Genomic DNA, 26,625 nt, shown 5'->3' on the forward strand with positions numbered 1-26,625 from the left:
AAGTCCTCTATGACTCTGGAGCCATTTCTTAGGCCAAGCAGTTCATCACACCTCCCCATCGGACTCTGTTAAAAGCTTCCTCGTACACTTCGGAAATTATTAATCCTTTCACAAACCTGGGTGGCTCCAACAAAGAACTTTTTGAAGAATCATTCAACTAAATGTGACAACTAATCTATGCAAAAACATTAGAAATCAGGATGGTTATGGATCCTGCTTACTGGATAAATATAGCCATAACATTAGCAACCAGTACCAACAACCAACAAGACAGGCTGATAGTATCATTTATCCAGGAGATAGAAACATAGAAAACCTACAGCACAATACAGGCCCTTCGGCCCACAAAGCTGTGCCCAACATGTCAGAGGCTCAGCAATCTCCTCCCTTGCCTCCCACAGTAGTCTAGGGTACATCTCATCCGTTCCCAGTGACTTATCCAACTTGATACTTTCCAAAAGCTCCAGCACATCCTCTTCCTTAATATTTACACGCTCAAGCTTTTCAGTCCGCTGTAAGTCATCTCTATAATCGCCAACAACACACACAAAATGCTGGTGGAACACAGCAGGCCAGGCAACATCTATAGGGAGAAGCGCTGTCGACGTTTCAAGCCGAGACCCTTTGTCAGGACTAACTGAAAGGAAAGATAGTAAGAGATTTGAAAGTAGTGGGGGGAGGGAGAAATGCAAAATGATAGGAGAAGACCGGAGGGGGTGGGATGAAGCTAAGAGCTGGAAAGGTGATTGGCGAAAATGATACAGAGCTGGAGAAGGGAAAGGATCATGGGACGGGAGGCCTCGGGAGAAAGAAAGGAGTGGGGGGGGGGGGGGGGAGCACCAGAGCATTCTGATATGTCTATCCATGGCCTCCTCTATTGTCAAAATGAATCCAAACTCAGGTTGGAGGAACAACACCTTATATACCGGCTGGGTAGCCTCCAACCTGATGGCATGAACATTGACTTCTTTAATTTCCATTAATGCCCCTCCTCCCCTTCTTACCCCATCCCTGACATATTTAGTTGTTTGCCTGTTCTCCATCTCCCTCTGGTGCTTCCCCCCCCCCCACCTTTCTTTCTCCTGAGGCCTCCCGTCCCATGATCTGTCCCTCCCGTCCCTTCTCCAGCTCTGTATCACTTTCGCCAATCACCTTTTCAGCTCTTAGCTTCATCCCACCCCCTCCGGTCTTCTCCTATCATTTTGCATTTCCCCCTCCCCCCACAACTTTCGAATCTCTTACTGTCTTTCCTTTCAGTTAGTCCTGACGAAGGGTCTCGGCCCGAAACGTCGACAGCGCTTCTCCCTATAGATGCTGCCTGGCTTGCTGTGTTCCACCAGCATTTTGTGTGTGTTGTTTGAATTTCCAGCATCTGCAGATTTCCTCGTGTTTGCTCTATAATTGCCAAGATCTTTTTCCGTAGTGAATACTGAAGCCAAGTACTCATTAAAGTACCTCTGCTATCTCTGGTTCCATACACACTTTTCCACTGTCACACTTGATTGGTCCTATTCTCTAATGTCTTATCCTCTTGCTCTTCACATACTTGTAGAATGCCTTGGGGTTTTCCTTAATCCTCTCCGCCAAGGCCTTCTCATGGCCCCTTCTGGCTCTCCTAATTTCATTCTTATGCTCCTTCCTGCTAGCCTTGTAATCTTCTAGATCTCTATCATTACCTAGTTTTTTGAACATTTTGTAAGCTCTTCTTTTCTCCTTGACTAGATTTTCAACAGCCTTTGTAAAGCCTTAGCCTTTATTCTGTACCCTACCATCCCTTCCCTGTCTCATTGGAACATATCTATGCAGAACTCCACCCAAATATCCCCTGAACATTTGCCACATTTCTGCTGTCCATTTCCCTGAGAACATCTGTTTCCTAAAAACAAAACCCAGCTCAGCTCCATTACTGCACACCGATTCAAGCGCTGAGCCAGATTAAAGTGTCAAGGTCTGAAGAGCAGAAAGGAACTGGTGTTCAGTGACGCCTTCCCGCCTTGGCCTCTTCTTGCTTCTACACTGACCAGGAGTCCTGGCTCCCACACTGCCAGCTGTCGGGCTCCTGGACTGGCATCACTCGCCTTCGTGCTGCCAGCTCAATTCCAGAGACTTTCCTGCTCTTCCTCTATGTAATATTTGGGTTTTTTTTATTTGCGCAATTTGTCGGTCTTTGTTGTGTGTGTTTTTTCACAGATTCCAATGTTTCTCTACTTTGTGGCTGCCTGCAAAAAGATGAATTTCAAGGTTGTACATGGATTTACAGATCTTGACAATAAATGTGAACTTTGAAGGGTCCAGATGAAATGTCTCAACCTGAAACGTCGACTGACTATTCCTCTGGCTGACCTGACATTTGGTGTGTGTTGGAGCTGTCTCCACCTCTTACCTTAAGGTAGCACAGACCTTTCCATCAGGGACGTTCATCTGAGACATGTCTTGAACATGGATCAGGTACCTGTTCCCCTCTAGAAGGATCTGTAAATCAATCATACACACTCTGCCAGCAGTTCCAACACACAGATCTCAGAATTCAATATCACCGCCCTTCCTCCCTGTCCCATAATGGCACTACGTTACTAACAGGAGTACCAACCTCGCTCAGTAACAGGAGCAAGATTATTGTTTAGTTAGAGTGCTGGCTCAAAGCAAAGAACCATCAACCTCGGTGAGAACAGCTTAACACCAGATCAGTTCCCCCACCCCCGTCTGTAAGGAGTTCAGGACCACAGGAGCTTCATCCGGGTGCTCCGGTTCCATCCCACATTCCACAGATGTACAAGTTAGAACTGCTGAGCTTTGAGCATACTATATTGGTAACGGAAGCAGGGTGCGGCTCACGGGCTGACCCCAGCATTGTCCTCAGACAGGTGCAAAACTATACATTTCAATGTAGGTTTTGATGTACATGTGACAAATGAAGCTAATCTTTTTAAGGTCCTAAACGCTTCCGAGCTGTGGGACATGCTCTCCTTTGAGCTGGAAGAAAATCATTCAACACACAGAGAGTAGACACTGGACTGCTGGAAAATGACGCTGGAGAGGTAGCAATGGAGGACAAAGAAATAGTGGACAAACATTAGGAAGTTCTTCGCATCAGTCTTCACTGTGGAAGATACTAGCAGCGTGCCAGAGTGTCGGGGGTCAGAAGAGAGCTGTTGCTATTACTGAGGAGAAGGTGTTGGAAGCTGAAAGGTCTGAAGGTAGATAAGTCACCTGGACCTGATGGACTACACCCCAGGGTTCTGAAAGGTCAGAAGGTAGATAAGTCACCTGGACCTGATGGACTACACCCCAGGGTTCTGAAAGGTCAGAAGGTAGATAAGTCACCTGGATCGGATGGACTACACCCCAGGGTTCTGAAGGGTCAGAAGGTAGATAAGTCACCTGGACCTGATGGACTACACCCCAGGGTTCTGAAGGGTCAGAAGGTAGATAAGTCACCTGGACCTGATGGACTACACCCCAGGGTTCTGAAAGGTCTGAAGGTAGATAAGTCACCTGGACCTGATGGACTACACCCCAGGGTTCTGAAAGGTCAGAAGGTAGATAAGTCACCTGGACCTGATGGACTACACCCTAGGGTTCTGAAAGGTCTGAAGGTAGATAAGTCACCCGGACCTGAAGGACTACACCCCAGGCTTCTGAAAGGTCAGAAGGTAGATAAGTCACCTGGACCTGATGGACTACACCCCAGGGTTCTGAAAGGTCAGAAGGTAGATAAGTCACCTGGACCTGATGGACTACACCCCAGGGTTCTGAAAGGTCTGAAGGTCGATAAGTCACCTGGACCTGATGGACTACACCCCAGGGTTCTGAAGGGTCTGAAGGTAGATAAGTCACCCGGACCTGATGGACTACAACCCAGGGTTCTGAAAGGTCTGAAGGTAGATAAGTCACCTGGACCTGATGGACTACACCCCAGGGTTCTGAAAGGTCTGAAGGTAGATAAGTCACCTGGACCTGATGGACTACACCCCAGGGTTCTGAAAGGTCTGAAGGTAGATAAGTCACCTGGACCTGATGGACTACACCCCAAGGCTCTGAGAGAGGTGTCTGAAGGTAGATAAGTCACCTGGACCTGATGGACTACACCCCAGGGTTCTGAAAGGTCTGAAGGTAGATAAGTCACCTGGACCTGATGGACTACACCCCAGGGTTCTGAAAGGTCTGAAGGTAGATAAGTCACCCAGACCTGATGGACTACACCCCAGGGCTCTGAAAGGTCTGAAGGTAGATAAGTCACCTGGACCTGATGGACTACACCCCAGGTTCTGAAAGGTCTGAAGGTAGATAAGTCATCCAGACCTGATGGACTACACCCCAGGGTTCTGAAGGTAGTTAAGTCACCTGGACCTGATGGACTACACCCCAGGGTTCTGAAGGGTCTGAAGGTAGATAAGTCACCTGGACCTGATGGACTACACCCCAGGGCTCTGAGAGACGTGTCTGAAGGTAGATAAGTCACCTGGACCTGATGGACTACACCCCAGGGCTCTGAAGGGTCTGAAGGTAAATAAGTCACCTGGACCTGATGGACTACACCCCAGGGTTCTGAAAGGTCTGAAGGTAGATAAGTCACCCAGACCTGATGGACTACACCCCAGGGTTCTGAAGGGTCAGAATGTAGATAAGTCACCTGGACCTGATGGACTACACCCCAGGGTTCTGAAAGGTCTCAAGGTAAATAAGTCACCTGGACCTGATGGACTACACCCCAGGGTTCTGAAAGGTCAGAAGGTAGATAAGTCACCTGGACCTGATGGACTACACCCCAGGGTTCTGAAAGGTCTGAAGGTAGATAAGTCACCTGGACCTGATGGACTACACCCCAGGGTTCTGAAAGGTCTGAAGGTAGATAAGTCACCTGGACCTGATGGACTACACCCCAGGGTTCTGAAAGGTCTGAAGGTAGATAAGTCACCGGGACCTGGTGGACTACGCCCCAGGGTTTTGAAGGGTCTGAAGGTAGATAAGTCACCTGGACCTGATGGACTACACCCCAGGGTTCTGAAAGGTCAGAAGGTAGATAAGTCACCTGGACCTGATGGACTACACCCCAGGGTTCTGAAAGGTCTGAAGGTAGATAAGTCACCTGGACCTGATGGACTACACCCCAGGGTTCTGAAAGGTCTGAAGGTAGATAAGTCACCTGGACCTGATGGACTACACCCCAGGGTTCTGAAAGGTCTGAAGGTAGATAAGTCACCTGGACCTGATGGACTACACCCCAAGGCTCTGAGAGAGGTGTCTGAAGGTAGATAAGTCACCTGGACCTGATGGACTACACCCCAGGGCTCTGAAAGAGGCAGCTGAAGAGATAATGAAGACATTAGTAATGATCTTTCAGGAATCACTTGGTTCTGGAATGGTTCTGGAGGACTGGAAAATTACAAAAGTCACTCCACTCTTCAAGAAGGGAGAGAGGCAGAAGGAAGGAAATTATAGGCCATTTAGCCTTACTTCAGCGGTTGGAAAAATGTTAAGGATGATATTTCAGGGCACTTTGAGGCACATGATAAAATAGGCCACAGTCAGTATGGTTTCCTTAAAGGAAAATCTTGCCTGTTGGAATTTTTTGAAGAAGTAGCAAGCAGGATAGACATAGGAGAATCAATGAATGTTGCTACTTGGATTTTCAGAAAGCCTTTGACATGTGGCTGGTTAACAAGTTAAGAGCCCGTGGTATCCCAGGAAAGATACTAGCATGGATAAAAGCATTGGCTGATTGGCAGGAGGCAAAGAGTAGGAATAAAGGGAGCCTTTTCTGGTTAGCTGCCAGTGACTAGAAGTGTTCCACAGAGGTTTGTGTCAGGACTACTTTTTTTACGTTACATGTCAATGATTTGAATGATGGAATTGATGGCTTTGTGGCCAAGTTTGTGCACGATATGAAGATAGGTGAAGGGGCAGGTAGTGTTGAGAAAGCAGTGAGGCTATAGAAGGACTTAGTCAGATTAGGAGAATGGGCAAATAGATGCCAGATGGAATACAGTATTGGGAAATGTATGGTCATAGACTTTGGGAGAAGAATTAAAATCCTAGACTTTTTTCTGAAGGAGAGAAAATTCAAAAATCTAAGAGGCAAAGTGACTTGAAAGTTCTCGTACAGGATTCCCTAAAGGTTAATTTGCAGACTGAGTCGCTGGTAAGGAAGGCAAATGCAATGTTTCAGGAGGACTAGAATAACAAAGCACTGGTGAGCTGGTGAGACCTCACTTGAGCATTGTGATCATTCTTGGGCCCCTTACTTTGTAAAGGATAAATTGACATTAGAGAGGGTTCAGAGGAGGTTCACGAGAATGATTTTGGGAATGAAAGGGTTTTTTTCGTCCTGATGAAGGGTCTCGGCCCAAAACGTCAACAGTGCTTCTTCCTATAGATGCTGCCTGGCCTGCTGTGTTCTACCAGCATTTTGTGTGTGTTGTTTGAATTTCCAGCATCTGCAGATTTCCTCGTATTTGGGTTTTTTTCGTGGATGTTTTGCGAAGAAAAAGCATTTCAGGATGTATATTGTATACATTTCTTTGAAGCTTTGAACCATACGAGGAGCATTTAATGGCTCTGGGCCTGTAATCACTGGAACTCAGATGAATGGTGGGGGGGAATCTCATTGAAACCTATCAAATATTGAAAGGCCTTGACAGAGTAGATGTGGAGATGATGTTTCCTATGGTGGGGGAGTCTAAGACCAGAGGACACTGCCTCAGAATAGAGGACATCCACTTATAACAGAGATGAGGAAGAATTCTTTAGCTAGAGTGTAGTGTATTTGTGGAATTCATTGCCAAGTCATTGTGTATATTTAAAGCAGAGGTTGATAGATCTTTGATTGGTTAGGGCATGAAGGGATACTGGGAGAAGGCAGCAGTTTGGAGCTGAGAAGGAAAAGAATAGGGGAGATTCAAACAAGAGGACATGAGAGTTAAGGGGCAGAAGTTTAGGGGTAACACGAGGGGGAACTTCTTAGTGGTAGCTGTGTGGAACGAGCTCCCTGTAAAAGTGGTAGAGGCAGGTTCGATATTGTCATTTAAAAAAATATTGGATAGGTATATGGACAGGAAAGGAATGGAGGGTTATGGGCTGAGTGCAGGTCGGTGGGACTAGGTGAGAGTAAGCGTTCACATGGACTAGAAGGGCCGAGATGGCCTGTTTCCATGCTGTAGTTGTTATATGGATCAGCCATGATGAAATGGTTGAGCAGACTCAATGGGCCAGATGGCCTAATTCTGCTCCTATATCTTATGGTCTTATGGTACTTGGAGGGACATAATAAAATAGTCTGTAGTCAGCATGGTTTCCTTAAGGGGAAATCTTGCTTGACAAATTTATTGGAATTCATCGAGGAAATAACAGGCAGGATAGACAAAGGGGAGATTGTTGCATACTTGGATTTTTAGAAGGCCTTTGATAAGGTTCTGCACATGAGGTTGCTTAGCAAGCTGAGAGCCCATGGTGTTACAGGAAAGGTACTAGCAAGGACAGAAGATTGGCTGACTGGGAGGAGGCAAAGAGTGAAATAAAGGGTGCCTTTACTGGTTGGCTGCCGGTGACTAGTGGTGTTCCACAGGCGTCTCTATTGGGACCGCTTATTTTCACGTTATATGTCAAGGACTTGGATGACAGGATTGACGGCCTTGTGGACAATATGAAGATAGGTGGAGGGGCAAGTGAAAGAAAGCAGGGTGCCTGCAGAAGGATTTAGACAGATTGGGAGAATGGGCTAAGAAATGGCAGATGGAATACAGTGTCAGGAAGTGTATGGTCATGCACTTTGGCAGAAAGAATAAAGGCATAGACTATATTTTAAACAGGTAGAAAATTCAAAAATCTGAGATGCTAAGGGAATTGGGAGTCCTCTTGCAGGATTCCCTAAAGGTTAATTTGCAGTTTGAGTTTGTAGTGAGGAAGGCGAATCAATGTTAGCACTAGTGGACTAGAATATAAAAGTAAGTGTGTGATGCTAAAGCTGTATAAGACATTGATAAGTATTGTGAGCAGTTCTCAGCTCATCTAAGAAATGATGTGCTGGAGTTGGAGAGGGTTCAGAGGAAGTTCACAAGAATGATTCTGGTAATGAAAAGGTTAACATGTGAGGAGTGTTTGATGGCTCTAGGTCTGTACTAGCTGAATTTAGAAAAATGAAGGGGGAGAAGGACTTCATTGAAACCTATCAAATATTGAAAGGCCTAGATAGAGTAGATGTGCAGAGGATGCTTCCTATGGTGAGGGGAGTTTTTGCTATTCTTTACTAACCCTTTAGTTAAGATTCATAAATGTAATTCCTTTAATCGTACGCAGTGTACGGTCTGTTATTTTGTGGCATTCATTTGTAACAGGGTAGCGAATTACACAGCATTCCCACAAACCGGGGTTTGGGATGGGAGAATGCCTCAATCTCACGAGTTTGCTGGGGCTGGAGACTGTCTTCCCCAGACTTACACAGCCAAGGAAACCGGGGGATTCAAAAGGTTGAAAGAGTACAGAGAAAATTTACAAGGGTGTTGCTGGGACCTGAATTATTAAGAAAGATTGAATAGGTTCGGGCTTTATTCCTTGGAACGTAGGAGAATGAGGGGAGATTTGATAGAAGTAAACAGAATTATGAAGGGTATAGATAGGGTAAATGCAAGCAGGCTTTTTCCACTGAGGTTGTGTGAGACTGTAACTAGAGGTCATAGGTTAAGGGAGAAAGGGAAGCCTGAAGAGGAACTTCCTCACTCGGGTGGGGGTTGAGAGTGTGGAGTGAACTGCCAGCACAAATGGTGCGTGCAAGTTCAATTTCAACATTTAAGAGAAGTTTGGATAGGTACATGGATGGGAGGGGTATGGAGGGCGATAGTCTGGGTGCAGCTTGATGGGAATAGGCAGTTTAAATGATTCAGCATGGTCTACCTGGGTTGACAGGCCTGATTCTGTGCTGTGTTTTACCATGATTTCTGGTTCTACTGCAGTGCATAATGCTATTACAGTGCAGTGACCTGGGTTCAATTCCTGCTGCTTCTATAAGGAGTTTGTACATTCTCCCTGTGACAGCAGGTACTGGGGCTTCCTCCCACAGTCCAAAGACATATGGGTTAGTAGGTTAATTGAACACTCTGGGCTCATTGTGCTAGAAGGGCCTGTTGAACCCCTAGATTGAAAATAAATAAATCAATAATTGTAAAGAATAATTGTAACAGGCAAGCGAGGAAGAGCAGGACTGATTCCGAATCCTTTATTCTGCTGTTGAGTAGAGGACTGAACTTCTCAGAGCAAAGTCAACAGCTTAGTGTGGACAGGTAGTGAACAGCAAGAAAGGTTATCTAAGATTACAATAGACTTGAGATCAACAGGGAAAGCGGGCTCAGGAATGACAGATGAAGCTTAGCTCAAACAAGTGTGAAGCCTTATACAGAACTGAAGGGTGAATTGGTGAGGAGGTGTACAGGAGTGAGGTAGATCTGCTAGCAACAACCTTGCACTCAATGTCAATAAAACCATGGAACTGACTGTGGACTTCAGGAAGGGAAGTCAAGGGAACACATACCAGTCCTCATCGAGGGATATTTAGTAAGCACTTTCAAGTTCCTGGGTGTCAACGTCTCTGAAGATCTATCCTGGGCCCAGCATATTGATGCAATTACAAAGAAGGTGCGACAATGGTGGCATCAAAGACATCGTCAAAAGATGATACCTCAAAACAGTCAGTATCTATCATTAAGGACGCCCATCCCCCAGGACTTGCCCTCTTCTCATTGCTACCATCAGGAAGGAGGTACAGGAGCCTGAAGACACACACTCAACATTTCAGGAACAGCTTCTTCCCCTCTGCCATTCGATTTCTGAACGGACAATGAACCCACGAACACTACCCCACTACTTTTTTGCTCTTTTTTTGCACTACTTATTTAATTTTTGTTTCATATACTGTATTTCTCATTGTAGCTTATAGTTTTTATTATGTATTGCAATATATTGCTACTGCAAAACAACAAATTTCATGACATACATATGCCAGTGATTCTGACTCTTTATACAAAATTATGAGGGGTATAGATAGGGTAAATCAAACAGGCCTTTTCCACTGAGATTGGGAGGGACTAGAACTAGAGGTCACAGGTTAAGGGTGAAAGATGAAATGTTTAAGGGAAATATGAGGGGGAACTTCTTCCCTCAGAGGGTGGTGAGAGTGTGGACCGAGCTGCCAGTCCTCTATCTCTGTCTGTCCTTGGCCATTTTCTCTATTGAGCCCCAGGTGTGGTTCTGGGTCCTCATTTCTGCCTAGTTTCACTGCTGTCAGTCATGCAATGCCTGGGTGAAGACTCAAGAATACCATCACACAGAGATATGGGATTCTTCATTGCTGTTTCCGTAACAATTCTTTTTTGACCAGTCAGGGTTGTTAGCCCTGAGCTGAACCCTTGAACCTGGAGGACCAGTGGATCACTCTTAACCTGGCCTCTACCCTTTGACCTGTTTGGCATTGGTGACCCTACCAAGAGTCAAAGCACAAAGCCCTGACTCCAGCCAACGTAGCACTCTGAGTCATTGAGGCACGCAAGTCTCCAAACCACAACAAGGTTGTGGTCCTCTTGGAAGTAAAACTTGGATGATGGAATTTATTACTCCTGTCCTTGCTACTCTGCATTGGTTTCCTGTATCTGTTAGAATTGATTTCAAATTCTCCTACTTGTTATTAAAGCTATTAATAATCTGGGATCAGAGAACATGGCAGCATCGTTTTCGTCTTATAATCCTGCTCGGTCTTCTTCCACAGGTCTCTTAAACGTAAACCATCTTCTTCAAAAGGTAATCGGCAGGTCAACTTTTCTGAACTATGCTCATAAACTAAATTCAATATCTAAAACTATAAGGCAGTACCTGTCTAGCCGTCTTTCAAAGCAGTGGAATTGTACCACCTCCTCTGGAAGGAAGATCTCAGGGCAAGTTAAAAGGCCAACATAACATGCTTTTATTAGTTGAGTCATTGAGTTCAAAAGTCAGGGGGTTATGTTGCAGTTTTATAAAACTCTGGTTAGGCCACATCTGGAGTATTGCATACAGATCTGGTTGCCCCGCTATAGGAAGGATGTTGAGGCTTTGGAGAGGGTGCAAAGGAGGTTTACTAGATTGCTGCCTGATTTAGAGGGCATGTGCTATCACAAGAGGCTGCACAAACTTGTGTTGTTTTCGCTGGAGTGGCTGAGGCCGAGGGGAGATCTGATGGAGGTCTATAAGATTATGAGCGGCAGAGATAGAGTGGACAGGGAGTATCTGTTTCCCAGGGTAGAAATGTCCAATACCAGAGGGCATGCAATGAAAGTGAAAGGGGGTGGGTTCAAAGGGGATGAGAGGGGCAAGTTATTTACTCAGAGAGTGGGGGATGCCTGGTGGGTGTTAGAGTCAAATACATTAGAGGCTTTTCAAGGCATTTAGATTAGCACATGAATATAAGGAAGATGGAAGGATATAGAGGTAGGAGGGTTTAGTTTTTGGGGTTTTTTAAATCTACTTTTAGCTGGTTCGGCACAACGTTCCCGTGCTGTACTGTTTTATGTTCTATGTTCTAATCCTGATGAAGGGTTTTGGCCCAAAACGTCGACTCTTCCTCTCCATCTACGTTGCCTGACCTGCTGAATTCCTTCAGCATTTTGTGTGTGTTATTCTGCTGTAGAGATTCTTGGTGTAGTTGGATGTGTATCTTTTCCTGGCCATTGCGCACGTGATTGAACACTGACTTACAGGAGATCCGCCAATGCTGGTTTGGGCTTCCACCATCTGCTCTTCTCTCTCCTTCTGCACCTTCAGCTAGAACACAAAATGGCCATGTCAAATTCTGACAGAAAAATCACCCTCAAGACCCATCTGTACTTGAAGATGGGAGAAAGAGTAGAGAAAAAGGCTCTTCTGCCAACCAAGTCCAAACCATTAACCCCCAAACCACAGGCTCAAAAAGAAGGTACAGGAACTTTAGGACCTACACCATCAGGTTCAGGAACAGTTATTACCCCTCAACCATCAGGCTCTTAAACTAATGTGGGTAACGTCACTTACCTCAGCACTGAACTGTTCCCACACCTATCAACTCACTTCAAGGACTCTTCATCTCAATACTTATTGTTTGTTTGTTTATTTATTTACTTGTTTGTTTGTTTATTTTGTGCTTGCACATTTTGTTGTCTATTGCACTTTGGCTGGTTGTCCATCTTTCATGCATTTTTAAAATTAATTTTGTTGTGTTTCTTCATATTTATTGTGAATTCCCACAAGAAAATTAATTTCAGCGTTGTATATGGTAATATAGATGTACTGCGATAATAAAATTACTTTGAACTTTTATTGAATTGAAAGGCCTAGATAAATTGGATCTGAAGAGAATGATTCCTGTAGTGGGGGAGTCCAGGAACAAAGATGAGTAGGAATTTTTTAGCAGAAGCTGGTGAATCTGTGGAATTCTTTGCTACTGATGGCTGTGGAGGCCGAGTCATTGAGTATACTAATACAGCAGTTGATAGGTACTTGATTAATAAGGGTGCAAAAGGCAGAACTTTGACAAACTCCTATACATGTGTGCAGTAGAGTATATCAACTGGCTGCATCACAGCCTGGTATGGAAACACCAAAGCCCTTCAATGGAAAATCCTATGAAATGTAGTGGATACAGCCCAGTCCATCATGGGTAAAGTCCTCCCCACCACTGAGAACATCTACACAGAGTGTTGTCGCAGGAAAGCAAGGACTCCCAACACCCAGGCCATGCTCCCTTCTCGCTGCTGCCATCAGGAAGAAGGTCCAGGAGCCTCAGGATCCACACCACCAGGTTCAGGAACAGCTATTATCTGTCACCCATCAGGCTCTTGAACCAGAGGGGAAACTGCCACTCGACTTCACTCACCCCTTTACCGAACTGTTCGCACACCCATGGACTCACTTTCAAAGTTTCTTCATCTCGTGTTCTCTATTTATTGCTTATTCATTATTATCATTATTACTTTATTTTTATATTTGCACATTTCATTATCATTTGCACATTGGTTGTTTGTCCATCCTGTTGGGTGGGGTTTCTCATTGATTCTATTAAACTTCTTGGATTTATTGAGAATACCCGCAAGGAAATAAATCTCAGGGTTGTATATGGTGACATGGATGTACTTTGATAAATAATTTACTTTCAACTTTGAAAGGGGGTGAGGGGGATAGTAGAGCAGCCATGATGGTATGGCTGAGCAGACTTGATGGGCCAAATGGCCTGCTCCTGCTCCTATGTCTTATGATCTTGTGTCTCCTAATTCTACTATCACCTGCCAGAGGAATCACATTTCCTGCTTCTATTTTATCATTTAAGTTCATAATTTTATGTGTTTCTGCCAGAGCCCCTCTCATTCTCCTGAATTCCAGTGAGTATGGTCCCAAAATCCAGTGAGTGTGGTGTTATGACTCCAGGTCTCTAATTCAGGCAGCACCCCGGCAATCCTGGCTTGGATAAGAATCTGGACAGTTCGGATAGGTACGCGGATGAAGGGCAGTGGTCCAAATTCAGTTTGATGGGACGAGGCAGGAAAAGTTTGGCATGGAGTAGATGGGCAGAAGGGCCTGTGTCTTGCTGTAGTGCTATGTGGCTCTTCTACACCCATCTCCAAAGCCTTCACATCCTTCCTTTCATGGGGCAACCAGAACTGCAGACTGAGATAGAGACAGTAGGTGAGTGAGAGAGGAGAGGTTTATAATGATTGGGTGGAAAATGGAGCCAAGGTCAGATGAGTGGCGACCTGATGTAATGGTGGAACACACTCCAGAGACTGAATGGCCCACATCCAACCAGCACACTCACCTGTCGGATATAATCCCGAAAGCATTCCAGATCGGTGACGGTGGTGGTGAGGTCATGGTGATCTGCATGCTCGGCGGGAGTGTTCAGCTGAAGAGCGTGAAGCAGTGCCGTGTACTCCTCGAACCGGGTGGCGGGTGTCATCAGGACTTCGTGCAGGCTGCAACGACAACACAGGGGATGGCTGAGGAGAATCGGGAGAGGGAGCCAAGCTACAGCAATGAAAGCTGATGGATCATTACCTCAGCATTTTGGTCACCGGAGTTCGTTCATGCCTGGCCAGGAAGGCGCGGAAACTCGGGATTGTTTCACGACACTAGAGGAAATGGTGAAGCAAGTCTTTGATTAATGAGTAAGTCAAGACTATTAAATGGTTTCCTCCCACATTCCAAAGACAAATGGGTTATGGTTAGTGAGTTGTGGGCAGGCCAGAAGCCTGGTGACACATGCAGGCTGTCCCCAAGCACAATCCTCAAACTGGTGTGGTCACTGATGTAAAGCAATGCATCTCACTGTAAGCTTCAACATAGACCTGACAGATAGAGCTAATCTCGCATTCCTAGTTTTCTAGTATAATAAAATGGACACTTGTCATTGTAAGAAAGGAAATTATGGACCAGTTAGTCTGACATCAATGGTTAGAAAGTTGTGGGAGTTGATTATTAAGGATGAGGTCTCAGGGTACTTGGAAGCAGATGATAAAATAGGCCAAAGTTGGCATGGTTTCCTCATTTTTCATTTTCAATCTTTTTTTATTGATTAAAAAAAATGAATAGATACAAATCAGAGCAGAAGTTATATCAAATACATAATGCAATAAACGTACAAAACAACAAAAGGGATGTATACTGTCAAAGTCATGTAAATGTTATATTGGACTATTATATAAAAACAAAGAGCCACAACTCCTCTTGGTAATTCATACAAAAAAGACTGGAAATTATTTTATAATTAAGAAAAAAAAGACCCCACTAAACTAACCTAAAACAAAAAAAAGGACTGGGCAGTCCACTTGGGGATAAAATTACAAAAGGAAAAAGAAAGCATCCTTCTGGTCAGATCTGAAACTTTGCGGAGAGAGAGAGAGAGAAAAAATTACCTAACAAATGATAGAGAAAAAAAATTAGATCATATGAAAATATTGAATCAAAGGTCGCCAGGTTTGCTCAAATTTAAAAGATGTATCGAATGTCCGACTTCTAATCTTCTCCAAGCTTAAACAAGACATAATGGAGGAGAGCCAGAGAAAAACAGTAGGTGGATTAGAATCTTTCCAGTACAACAAAATAGCTCTCCTGGCCAATAAAGTTGAAGAGGCTATCACATGTTGAGTGGAAGCAGGAACATTCCCTGCTTCCTTTGGAATAATCCCAAAGATTGCCGTAAGTGAATTAAGTTGTAAGTCCACACCTATGACTTTTGATAACGTTCTAAAAGCATCTCTCCAAAAATTATTTAACTTTGTACAGGACCAAAACATATGAGTTAGGGCAGCCACTTCAGCATTACATCTATCACAGGTGGGATTTATATTAGAAAAAATATGCGCTAGTTTATCTTGAATATATATGCGCTAGAAAAAATATGCGCTAGTGCACTATCTTGAACTGAATTTCCTCAAGGGGAAGATCTTGCCTGACAAATCTGTTGGAATTCTTTGAAGAAATAAAAACAGGATAGGCAAAGTTGGTGAATGTTCCGTACTTCGATTTTCAAATGGCCTTTGACAAGGGGCCACACATGAGGCTGCTAAACAAGATAAGAGTCCACATTATTACTGGAAAGGTACTGGCATGGATAGAGCATTGGTTGATTGGCAGGAGGCAAAGAGAGGAAACAATGGGAGCCTTTTCTGGTTGTCTGCCAGAGATTAGTTCTGTTCCAGGGGTCTGTGTTGTGACCGCTTCATTTTTACATCATATGTCAACAGTTTGGACGATGAAATTGATAGCTTTGTGGCCAAGTTTGCAGACAATATGAAGATAGGTGGAGGGGCAGGTAGTGTTGAGGAAGCAGAGAGGCTACAGAAAGACTTAGACAGATAAGGAGAATGGGCAGAGAGGTAGGTGGCAGATGGAATACAGTGTCGGGAAGTGTATGGCCATGGCTTTTGGTAAAAGGAATAAAAGCATGGACTATTTTCTAAACAAGGAGAAAATTCAAAAACCTGAGGTACAAAGGGATTGGGAGACTTCGTGCAGGATTCCCTAAAGGTTAATTTGCAGGCTGAATTGGTGGTGAGGCAGGTGAATGTAATGTTTGCATTAATTTCAAGAAGACTGGATTACAATAGCAAGGATGAAATGCTGAGGCTGTATAAGGCACTGGTGCGGCCTCTCTTGGAGGATTGTGAGCAGTTTTGGGCCCCTTATTTAAGAAGGGATGTGCTGACATTGGAGAGGGTTCAGAGGAGGTTCACGAGAATGATTCTGGGAATGAAAGGCTTATCATATGAGCAGCAATTGAAAGCTCCAAGACTGTACTTGCTGCAATTTAGTAGGACAAGGGGGGATCTCATTGAAACCTATCGAATGTTGAAAGTCCTCAATAGAGTGAATGTGAAGAAGAGGTTTCCTTTGGTGGGGGAGTCTAGGACCAAAGGGCACAGCCTCAAAATAGGACATCCCTATAGAACAAAGATGAGGAGGAATTTCTTTAGCCAGAGGCTGGAGTCTGTGGAACTCATCGCCACAGGTGGCTGTGGAGGCCAGGTCACTGGGTTCATTTTAGACGGAAGTTGACAGGTTCTTGATTAGTCAGGGCATGAAAGGTTATGGGGAGATGGCAGGAGAATGGGGTTGTGAGTGAAATGAAATGGAGGAGCAGACTCAATGGGCCGAATGGCCTAATTCTGCTCCTATGTCTTATAATCTATCTCGTTATGACCTTACACTTTATTGTTTACCTGCACGGCACTCTCTCAGTAGCTTTTACGCTTTAGTCTGCGTTGTTGTTTTGCCTTATTCTAATTTAATGAACTGTGTAATGATCTGATCTGACAAGCTTTTTCACTCTATCTCAGTACATGTGACAATAATAAACCAATTCCAATCAGCCAATCATATAAAAGAGTCCCCACTTCATGTGCTTGAATTTGGTGAATTTGGTTTTCTCTTCGCTCTGAGAAAACATCGAGGACTTCGGCCTGCGTGGTTCATACCAATGTTAGAGTTTCAGTTTGACGCAGTTCTTCATTTCACAGAGCCCTGGCTTACGCTTTTAATTAGAAGCGCCAACAAGCCATAAATGACTGTTCAAAGCAGCTTAGTGATAAAAAGTTAAATTACCCCTGCCGCTGTGTTTTTAGCCAGTAATGTTAAATTGTACCTTATCCTTCTCCGAAACTCCAGATCTCTCCAACAATACCACCTCTAACTCTTAACACAATGCCAGGGGTGATGGTAGAGGCAGATGCATTACGGACACTTGAGAAACTGATAGATAGGCACATGGATGATAGAAAAATGGAGGGCTTTGTGGGAGGGAAGGATTAGACTGATCATAGAGTAGGTTAAAATGTCAGTACTACATTGTGGTATGAGGGGTCTTTGGGCTGTGGGAGGAAACTGGAGCACCGAAAGGAAACACGGACATGGGGAGGAAAGGGTAGATAGGTCTTAGAGTAGGTTAAAAGTTTGGCCCAAAATTGCGGGCTGAAGGGCCTGTACTGTGCTGTACTGTCCTAAGTTCTGTTCTACATTCTTCAGAGCTCATTCTTTTTCAGAATTTATTGTCTTATACACCAGGGTGCAATGAAGTTCCTAGCTCGTGAGAAGTTCACAAATAGTGTTAATGGTAGTAAGTCTATAGCCAAGGGCTCCGAGCAATGGAACGGCAGAGTGTGGTGCAGTCTGAAGTGATACAAAAAGAGATGTTGAGGTGATTGCGTGGAGCCTGAAAGCCAATGGAGTAGAACGATTAAACGTTTATACTGAGTCATGTCAATAACTGGGCAGCTTTCAGTGTGGGAGTGATGAACCCGGCCCAAGACGAAAATGTGTGCACTTGAGAGCCCATGCGAAAAGAGAGCGTCCTGCGCGTAGGAAGGCCGATCAATACACCGTGTGATCTATCAGGCTTCTGCACACTTGCCATATGCTTGCAAACAATCCAATACAGTTCATCAACAATGGAAGCGGCAGAATTTAAGGTTCGAGAGGTGGCAGCACCATTGGGAAGGGGGTGTGAAAGAGGTGACTGGTTCTGGGGTCTGACAACAGTGGCTAAGAAACTGTTCTTCCGTCTGCTTGACCATAATAAGACTATAAGATACAGGAGCAGAATTAGGCCATTTGACCCATCGCGTTCTCTCTGCCATTCCAGCATGGCTGATTTATTTTCCTTCCTAAACCAATTCTCCTGCCTTCTCCCTGTAAACTTATACACCCTATCTAATCAAGAACCTATCAATCTCCACTTTAATACCCAATGACTTGACCTCTGCAGCCAACGATGGCAATGAATTCCAGTGAAACGTACCGCCGTTCGATGAACAAATCCCTCCTCGTCTCCCTTCAAAAGGAACATCCTTGTATTCTGAGGCTGTGCCCTCTGGTCCAAGACTCCCCCACGATAGGAAACGTCCTCTCCACATACTCTGTCCAAGCATTTCAATATTCGGTTGGTTTCAATGAGATTCCCCCCACTTAATTCTTTTAAACTCCAGCAAGTAAAGACCCAGAGCCATAAAATGCTCATAAGTTAACCCTTTCATCCCAGGATCGTTCTCATGAACCTCCAATGCCAGTACATCCTTTCTTACATATGAGGCCCAAAGCTGCTCTCAATATTCCAAATGCACTCTAACCAATGCCTTATAAAGCCTCATGTGCTTATCTAATTCTCTAATGCCTCTGCCTCTACCTCCACCCCTGGCAGGGCGTTCCACCCACCCACCATGCTGTGTGATAAAAAAACCTACCTCTGACATCCGCCCTATGAATTCCTCCAATCAACTTAAAATTATTCCCCCTTATACTAATCACTGCCACCCTGGGAAATCTCTATCTTTACCCTTCATCTTCTTAAGCACTTCTATCAAGTCGCATCTCCTTCTCCTCTGCTCCAATAGTAACATTCATTCATAATATTAGTTCGATTCAATAGTATTTTGAGTCTTTTCAAAAGGGTTAGTATTTTAGATTTAAACATTTAACTCCCCGCATCTTCCCTGCACACTGCAATCTATAAATGGTCCCACACCTTATCGATGGTCTTCAGCACGGCACCGTAGTTGTTGAAATAGTTTGTGTACACCCCGAGTCTGTTGCTGAACCTGATGAAGACATCTCCAAGGCACTGTGAAGGGCTCCACTCATGGATGCGATCAGTTAGCTCGCCCAGCAGGTTCCTGCAACATTCAGCACAACATTCCCGGTTACTGGAAAAACGAATGTAACACAGTACAGATTGAGAGAGCGAGTTTAGTTCCTCCCCTTCCTCGTGAGTCAGCCCATCGGATTGGGTCACTGCTCACAGCAGAGAGTCATAGAGTACTACAGCACAGAAACACGCCCATCGGCCCATTTAGCCCCTGCCAGTCTGGTCTATCCATTCCCATCAATCATTACAACCACAGCCCTCCATACCACTCTCAACCATGCACCTATCTAAATTTCTCTTAAATGTTACAATTGAACGCACATCCACTCGTACCACACTCTCACCACCCTCTGAGTGAAGAAGCTCCCCCTCATGTTCCCCTTAAATATTTCACCTTTCACCCTTAACCTATGATCTCAGGTTCTAGTCTCACCCAATCTCAGTTGAAAAGCCTGCTTGCTTTTACCCTATCTATATCCTTCATCATTTTGTATACCTCTGTCAAATCTGCTCTCAATCTCCTACGTTCCAAGGAATAAAATCCTAAACTATTCAACCTTTCCCTATAACTCAGGGCCTCAAGTCCCAGCAGCATCTTTATCAATTTTCTCTGTACTCCTTCAATCTTATTGATATCCTTCCTGTAGGTTGGTGAGTAGAACTGTACATAATACTACAAATTTGGCCTCACCAACATCTTATACAACTTCAACATAATATCCCAACTCCTGTACTCAACGCCCTGATTTATGAAGGCCAATGTGCCGAAAGCTCTCTCTACCATCCTATTGTCACATCAGGCTGCTTGTCTAAAAGCACTACGTCCCCTTGATAAAGTGTCTAGTGGGAACCTGTTGAGTTCCAAGATGACAGGATGTCCGTAAAGATGCAGTGGATGTTGGTGACAGTCAAGATGGCTCGGTTGGAAGCCACAGCGGCTTTGAGCGGAGCCCAGTAAACGTTCTTCACGATCTCCAGGTTCTGAACATACTCCCTCTCACTGGTCAAAGCTTCCTTGGCCAACTGCGTCCTCTTGTCCACAATGCCGGCAAATAATCTCCTGTTCTAAAAAAAATGGAAAACGTACAGAATCTGTAGTGAGTTCAAGGAAAATTATCACTTCCCTGTGTCGACATATACTGCTCATTCCTCATTGCCTTTGAGAGACATCTCTTTGAATCCTCACACAGACCACGTGTGCTGAAGGCGCTTTCAAGTAAGGTCACTGTTCCGATGACAATTTCCTTGAAATGCAGACAGATTTCGAAGGTGCTCTCAAGTCTCCACACTTGACAGCAAGTTTTAACATTTAACATAAAAATAAGCAGTCGCGACACCGGCCCCTGCGGAACACCACTAGTCACCGGCAGCCAACCAGAAACCTCTATCCCCACTCTTTGCCTCCTGCCAATCAGCCAACATCATGAAGGATCCCACCCACCCTGTTCACGGACTGTTTGTCCCACTGCCATCAGGGAGGAGGACATGCCAGGACCACCACACTCAAAAACAGCTACTTCCCCTAAGCACCTCCACCCACTAACCCACCCCTCCACACCCCAACCACCACTACTTGTAATTTCTTGTCAGTCACCTTAGGTACAGGCTCTCCTGTACCTAGCAACACTTTGTGGACATACAATCAATGTATATCAGCTACCTTATGTATTTATATTTATTGTGTTTTTTTATTATTGTGTTCTTTATCTTATTGTGTTTTTTTTTGTGCTGCATTGGATCTGGAGTAACAATTATTGTTCTCTTTTACACTTGTGTCCTGGAAATGACATTAAACAACCTGGAATCTTTTTCCTATTCTTTGCATCCTAATAGTCAGCCAATCTTGAGACCATAAGACCATAGGCATAGGAGAAGAATGAGGCCATTCAGCCCATTAAGTCTTTTCTGCCATTCCATCATGGCTGATTTATTATCCCTCTTAGCCCCGTTGTCCTGCTTTCTCCCCATAACTTTTGATGCCCTGGCTAATCAAGAACCTGCCAACCCTCACTTCAAATGTACCCAATGACTTGGCTTCCGCAGCCATCTGCGGCAATGAATTCCACAGATTAGCCACCCTCTGACTAAAGAAATTCCTCCTCATCTCTGTCCCAACTGGACATCTCCCTATTCTGAGGCTGAGTTGAGCATCCCCAAGTCATTCAACTAAATGACTACCGCCCAGTGACACTGAGCGGCTGGTAATGACACTCATCAAACACTCCACACTGGACACTCGCCAATATGCTTACCAACAGGACCGCTCTACAACAGATGCCGTTGCACCTGCCGTGCAGCTGGCCCTGACACACCTAGAAAACAAAGGACACTTATGTCAGAATGCTGTTTCTGGATATTAGCTTGACATTCAACACTGATGTCCCACAGATCTTGGTGAACAAACTCTTATTCCCCCGTTTAAATACACAACTGTGCAACAGGGTGCTGGACTTCCTAACCAACAGACCTTAGAGAGTCAGGACACACAACCACTCCTCCCTCCCCATCATCGTCAACACTGGTTCCCCTCGAGCTGTGTGCTGAGCCTGCTGCTGTACGCTCTGCTCACACGGCTAAACACCCGAGTAATCGTTGATGACACAGCGGAGGTGAGCTCATCACCAGCAATGATGAGATGCCCGACAGAGAGAGGAGTTGAAGAGCTCGAGGCTCGGTCCTCTTCTTCAATGTCAACAAGATGGTTATCGACTTCAGGAGAACTTGCAGCACTCACACCCCCATTTACATCGGTGGCAAAGCAATAGAAATTGCAAGTACTTTCAAACTCCTAGAGTGCACATCACACACAACCTCTCATGGTCCCAGAACACATCAGGAAAACTCACCAATGCTTCTTCTTTCTGAGGACACAGGAGAGAGCTGGACTTTGCACATCCATTCTCACATCATTCTACAGATGCGCAGTAGAGAGCATCCTAACTGGCGGCATCACTGCAGAGTGCGGAAACTGCACTGCAGCGACAGGGAGGCTCGTCAAAACTGCCCAACGCATCCATGCACCAACCTAGCTGCCGTCCAGGATGTACAGTATATACAGAAAGGTGCTGGAAAAGGGCCAGCAACACCACGAAGGATCCCACCCACCCTCTTCACTCATCCTGTTTGTCCTCTTCCCATCAGGGAGGAGGCTAAGTAACATCCACGCCAGGTCCACCAAACTCTAAAGTAGCAAGACTGGTCAGCACCTCCACCCACTAATTCCACCACTATTTTATTATTTCCTGTCAGTCACCTTACGTACAAGCCTAGTGTCACTTTATGAGCACACAACCAATTTATGTATACAAGGTATCTTATCATTTATATTTATATTATACTAATGTATTGAATTACACTAATCCCTTCTTTCTGTACATGGTCCGTATCGGTCCATTCTCTGCACATTCATGAGCCTATCTGTCTTAGCTGTCTCCACTACCAGCACTTGCATCGCATTCCAGGCACCACCATTCTCTGTAAAAATAATTGCTTCATACATCTTTTATGAATATCAACTTCTCCTTCCAGTAAACACATTTCTTCCCCACCTTCCTTTCTTCCCCACTATGACCTTTTAATTCTTCTCACCTGCCCATCACTTCCCACTGGGTCTCCTTGTCCTACGGTCCACTTTCCTCTCCTATCTTCTCAAGCCCTTGACCTTTCCCACCCACCTGGCTTCACCTATCACCTTCCAGCTAGCTTCTTTCCCCTCCCCCCACATTTTTTTATTCTGGAATCTTCCCTCCTTCCTTCTCAGTCCTGAATAAGGGCTCTGGCCAGAAATATCGACTGTTTACTCTTTTCCACAGATGCTGCCTGGCCTGCTGAGTTCCTCAGCATTTTGTGTGAGTTGCTTTGGATTTCCAGCATCTGCAGACTTTCTCGTGTTTATCTTTTTTGAACAGTTCCTTCTCACCTCAAATGCATACTCTCTAGTATTTGTCATATCAACGCTGTCTGCTTTTTCTGTCTACACCTCTTATAAACTTCTGTCAAGGCTCCTCCAGCCCCACCAGAGAAAGCAAGTTTGCCCAGTCTCTCTTCCTGGCACATGCCCCCTAATGCAGGCAACATCCTGGTAAACCTCTTCTGCACCCTCTCTAAGACTACCACATCCTTCCTACATGGGGGCAACAGGAACTGCGTGCAATTCCGCAGATGCCGCCTAACGAGTTTTATAAAGGTGCAACATAAAATCTTTATTGTTGAAGTCAGTGTGTCGACTAATAAAGGCAGGCATGGCATACAACATTGTCACTACCCTCGTCAGCTTGTGTGTCAACTTTCAGGGACCTATCAACACGACAAGGCATCTCAGTAGAACACAAACACATCTCTGGGTGTGTAATAATCAGACGTTGAGAGTGAGAACTCACCAGATGGGTCAGCTCCTCAAATATTCCTTCACTAGGTGGATGTTTGATGGTGGTACAGTCCATGCTTCCGTTTTCCGCCGTGACACTTTCCTTTATAGAGACAGGGAGAAAACCAACAGTGTGAAGTTAGCTGAACTTACACCAGGGTCAAAGGGACACTTGAAGATCTTCCACCTCTCTCCACGTTGGATAGCCAATAAGATTTTGGTTCTCAGTTATAATCACAGAGAAGGGCAGAACAGAAACAGGACTTTCGGCCCATCAAATTGGTGCTGTCCTTCAGCCACCCATTTAAACTCTGCTCACATACTTGTTAACTTCTCCCATGACCCATGCACCAGAGGTCATTAATCTACCAACCTGCCCATCCAGGGGACACAGGAGGAAACCAGAGCACCCAGAGGAAACCCAAGTGGTCAACAGAAGAATGTCCAAGCTCCATACAGAGAGTGGCAGAGGTCGGGATTTAAGGTGGGCCTCTGACGCTGTGAGGCAGTGACTCTAGCAGCAGGGCCACCTTGCCGCCCTGTGCCACTCGATGCCAAAGCTGATGGCATCCGGACTGGGGTGTGCTTCAGAGAGAATAAGGGAAATGGTGCCATGCATCTTTCACATCTACCTCTGCGCCAGAGGGCCGATGAGGTAAATGTCCTTCAGACCACTGGAGCAGAATTAGGCCATTCAAACCAACGAGTCTGTTCCGCCATTTCCTCTCAACCCCATTCTCTTGCCTTCTCCCTGAAACCTTTTATGCCCTGTCTAAGCAAGGACCTGTCAACCTCCACCTTAAATGCACTCAATGACTTGGCCTCCACAGATGTCTGTGGCCATAAATTCCACAGATTCACCACCCTCTGGCTGAAGAAATTCCTCCTCATCTCTGTTGTAAAGGGATGCCCTTGTATTACTCTGGTCCTAAACTCTTCCATTTTGAGAAACACAGCAAGCTTCTGCATTCTGTTACTGTTCACCCCATCCTACCTCAATGCAATGCTATAATCTTTCTCTGTACTTCTGATAACAACAAGCCAAGACAGCGCCACCACCGAGGCAGATCCCAACCCATCATATCACTTTCCCATAGTGCAAGAGTTCAGGGCCAGAGGGCACATGAGTTGTGCACTGTGGGAGGTGCACTTCATTCCATCACGGTCCTGACTTCAGCCTAGCAAGAGGTGGAAAAGTTCTGGAGTGTCAGAGGCTGAGTCACTTGCCATAGAACAACACAAGCCTCTTAATTTGTTCTTGTAGCCGCACCTCCTGCGTTGGAGATTTAGTAGGATCCTGCCTGGACTAGTTAGCTTGTCTAATGAGGAAAGTTTGAACGAGCTAGGGCTTTTCTCTTTGGAGTTAAGGAGGATGAGAGGCAACTTGATAGAGGTATACAAGACGATGAGGCAAAGACGAAGTGGAAAATCATAAACACAGTGATTCTGCAGAAGCTGGAAGTCCTGATGAAAGCTCTTGGCTGGAACCGTTGACTACACAGATTGAATGGAAAGGTAAAGACCTTTTCCCAGGATGGAAGTGGCTGATATGTGGGGGCATAATGTTTGGGTGATTGAAGGAAAGTACGGGGACTGATGAGTAAACACTATGTGCTGGTAGAGCCAGATACGTTAGCGACATTTAAGAGACTCTTAGATAGGCACATAGATGTGAGAACAATAAGTGAGGGAAGGGCCACTGCACAGGATCAGAAAAAGCTGCAGGAAGTTGCTCAGCCAGCCCCTTCACTAGTCTCCCAAGTATCCAGTGGGCCTTCAATGCCTCAAAAAGGCGACATCTATCATTGAGGACTCCCATCACCCAGGACATGCCCTCTTCTCATTATCGCCATCAGGGAGGAGGCACAGGAGCCTGAAGACACACTCTCAACCTTTCAGGAACAGCTTCTTCCCCTCCACCATCAGATTTCTGAACAGACGGTGAACCCGTGAACACCACCTCACTATTTTCCTCTCTTTTTGCATTACCTATTTATTTTTATCTATACACATTGAAATTTATAGTTTTTATTATTAAGTAATGCACTGTACTGCTGTTACAAAGCAGCAAATTCCACAACATACTGTATGCCAGTGATAGCCAACCATCTTGGACCAGAGTAGGTTAAAAGGTTGGCACAACACAGTCAGCCAAAAGACCTGTACTGTGCTGTAATGTCTATTATCATTGTTGCCAGTTAGGTTAAGTTTCAATTCGATGTTAACCCCACATAATTGATCCCTAGGCATGCAGCATTGAACACCAAAGGGAGGTGGTTGGCTTCTGGTGGTTTGGAGACCAGGGTGAGCTTGTGCCCGATTGCGTGCAGAGAAAATTTACCAGGGGGTTGCTAAGACCTGAGGACATGACTTAGAGGTTAGGACTTTATTCCCAAGAACGGAGAAGACTGAGGAGAGATTTAATCAAAGTATACAAAATTATGGGAGGTATAGACAGGGAAAATGTAAGCAGGGCTTTTCCCATTGAGATTGGTTGAGATTGCAATGAGAGGTCATGGGTTAAGGGTGAAAGGTAAAATGTTTAAGGAGAACTTCTTCAAGAGGGAGTGTGAGTGTGGAATGAGCTGCCAGTGCAAGTGGATGTGGGATTGATTTCAACATTGAGGAGAACTTTGAAAATGTACATGAATGAGAGGGGTATGGGGGGGCTATGGACTGGGTGAGTACAGGTCAATGGGACTAGGCAGATCAATAGTTCAGCATGGAACTAGATGGGCCAAAGTGCCTGTGTCTATTCTGTAGGTTTCTGTGTTGTCTGGAACTGGCTGCTTGCAGGTGTGAGCTGAGGAGCTGTGAACAGAATCATTGGTGGACATTCCCAGCTCCTGACCCAGCTGTAGAAGGAAGATCATTGTGAAAGCTGTAGAAAGTGGTTGCTCCCAGGAAACTGACCTGTGGATTTCCAGAGAACTCCAAGGACAAATTTTCAGATAGGTTAGTTATCCCCAGCAAAGAGGATAGACCAGCTGTTCTCTGAACTCTATGGAATTAGAATTGGAATTGGTTTATTAAAGAACATAGAACAGTACAGAACAGGAACAGGCCATTCAGCCCACAATTTTGTGCTAAACCAGTTAAAAAGTAAATTTTTTAAAACCCAAACACTAATCCC

At 45.0% G+C, this 26,625-nt stretch overlaps 1 protein-coding gene across 1 annotated transcript in view; it reads right to left on the minus strand.

Annotated features, from left to right (window-relative positions):
- Window positions 1-26,625, minus strand: part of ect2l (epithelial cell transforming 2 like) — a 105,558-nt gene that overhangs the window by 14,315 nt on the left and 64,618 nt on the right. Inside the window, 8 exon segments of the mRNA XM_073051799.1 lie at window positions 2,384-2,472; window positions 11,719-11,784; window positions 13,808-13,964; window positions 14,047-14,120; window positions 19,007-19,154; window positions 19,978-19,996; window positions 19,999-20,191; window positions 23,506-23,595. Of these exon segments, the coding sequence (XP_072907900.1) occupies window positions 2,384-2,472; window positions 11,719-11,784; window positions 13,808-13,964; window positions 14,047-14,120; window positions 19,007-19,154; window positions 19,978-19,996; window positions 19,999-20,191; window positions 23,506-23,595 (836 nt within the window).

This window comes from Hemitrygon akajei, chromosome 7 (genome assembly GCF_048418815.1).
Source record: "Hemitrygon akajei chromosome 7, sHemAka1.3, whole genome shotgun sequence".
Classification (NCBI taxonomy): Eukaryota; Metazoa; Chordata; class Chondrichthyes; order Myliobatiformes; family Dasyatidae; genus Hemitrygon; species Hemitrygon akajei.